The 1,609-nt window shown below is 31.1% G+C and overlaps 1 protein-coding gene across 1 annotated transcript in view; it reads right to left on the reverse strand.

Moving 5' to 3' along the window:
- Positions 1-1,556: 1,556 nt before the first annotated feature.
- LOC126905068 (uncharacterized) overlaps positions 1,557-1,609 on the reverse strand; it is a 2,533-nt gene continuing 2,480 nt past the window's right edge. The window contains exon 3 of the mRNA XM_050684460.1: positions 1,557-1,593. Coding sequence (XP_050540417.1) covers positions 1,557-1,593 — 37 coding nt within the window. The remainder of the gene's footprint in view (positions 1,594-1,609) is intronic.

Below are 1,609 nucleotides of genomic sequence, written 5' to 3' on the forward strand. Positions count from 1 at the left end.
AGAACAAAAGACAACGTCTGTCGTTATGGTTTTATAATTTCTAAGAATTTTATCATGGGTAACCAGACGCTTAGGTATGCATATTTCCAACAACAAGGGTATTACTATATTATAACGCTTATAGGCGTCAGCATATTATGAGAACAAAAGACAACGTCTGTCGTTATGGCATAATAAATTCTAAGAATGTTATCATCGTTTACCAGACGCTTAGGTCAGCATATTTCAAACATCAAAGAGGTCACCGCACACTAATGATTATTGTCGTGTGAATCTTATCATCGGATGCCAGACGCTTAGGTCAGCATAATTCCAAAGATGTTACAATATATTAATGGTCACTGCCGTATGCATTTTATGAGAAAAATGGCAACGTTGTCTTTTTTCACGCCTACGCGTTTTATGAGAACAATGGCAACGTTTGTCGTTATGGAATTTTATTACCGTCTACCAGACGCTTAGGTAAGCATATTTCCGTCATTGTTTGTGTTGTACCTGTTTAAACCAACCAAAACTTGTCTAAACAAGATCTTTGACCCCTATAAAAGAACGTCACATCAAGTTCAGGATCATTCACTCATTATCTTTTCCAAAGCGATTATACCAAAAACCATTTGCTTGTTTATTTCTATTTGTTGTCCTAAAGAATTTCTAAGACTTTTGATATAAAATAAAGTAAGTAATACATTTATATATATTTTTCATTTAAACTATTTTCTACTGACTTTGGTTACTAGTTATGTTTAGAGTTGTTAAATATTTATTAATTTTTTATTTTAGAATGGAGCAATTAAAGAAACAGTTGAACGATCAGAGTGCATTAAAAAGATATTCAAAATTAAGTGATTTGGAGGAACACACGCCATACAAAATCATATCTATGAAAAATACAAGCACACGAAATGGGGTTGTCGTTGTTGGTTGTCTATTCAACAATATGAATGTGTTTATCCCGAGATTGAAATTAACTAATGAAGAAATCGAAGCTTACAATATCAACAATGATGACAACAAATTACATTTATTATATAGAGGCAAAAGTGGAAATGCATATTTGTTTGATTTTCAGTAATTTGTTAATATTTTTCCTTGTTTTTTAAACTTATTTATATAAAAAAATAAAAAAAACTTAGTATCATAAACTTGTAAGATTTAAAATTCAATAATATATACTATTTTTTTTATTTTATACAATTTTGTCATATTTATTTAAACTTTATGCCTTTGTGTATAATAAAAGTCTATAGTACTAAGCAGTGCAAAGAAGAGTTTTACACATTAAATAGCAAATTTACTATACGCTATGGTATTTTTAGCAGGTTGTACTATGTATGGCATGTAGTAGGCTGTTTATAAAAGTAGTAGGGACACTGTGTCGGTTTACCGAACAGCATGTCCTGGAATCGTATAATCTCGATACAACAAGTCTGAACATGTTAAAACCTGTCTGAACGCGTTCAAATCCCTGTTCATCCTGTTTGAACCCCGTCTGCTTGTGTTTACAACCGTTTGTACCATATTTATCTTATATACTATTAATTACTATTGGGTTTAAATTAGTTAATAACTTCACCGTGGTGTAAGCATAGCGCTCTAATCGTTATAAGAT

This window comes from Daktulosphaira vitifoliae, unplaced genomic scaffold, assembly GCF_025091365.1.
Source record: "Daktulosphaira vitifoliae isolate Bord-2020 unplaced genomic scaffold, ASM2509136v1 Scaffold_4, whole genome shotgun sequence".
NCBI lineage: Eukaryota > Metazoa > Arthropoda > Insecta > Hemiptera > Phylloxeridae > Daktulosphaira > Daktulosphaira vitifoliae.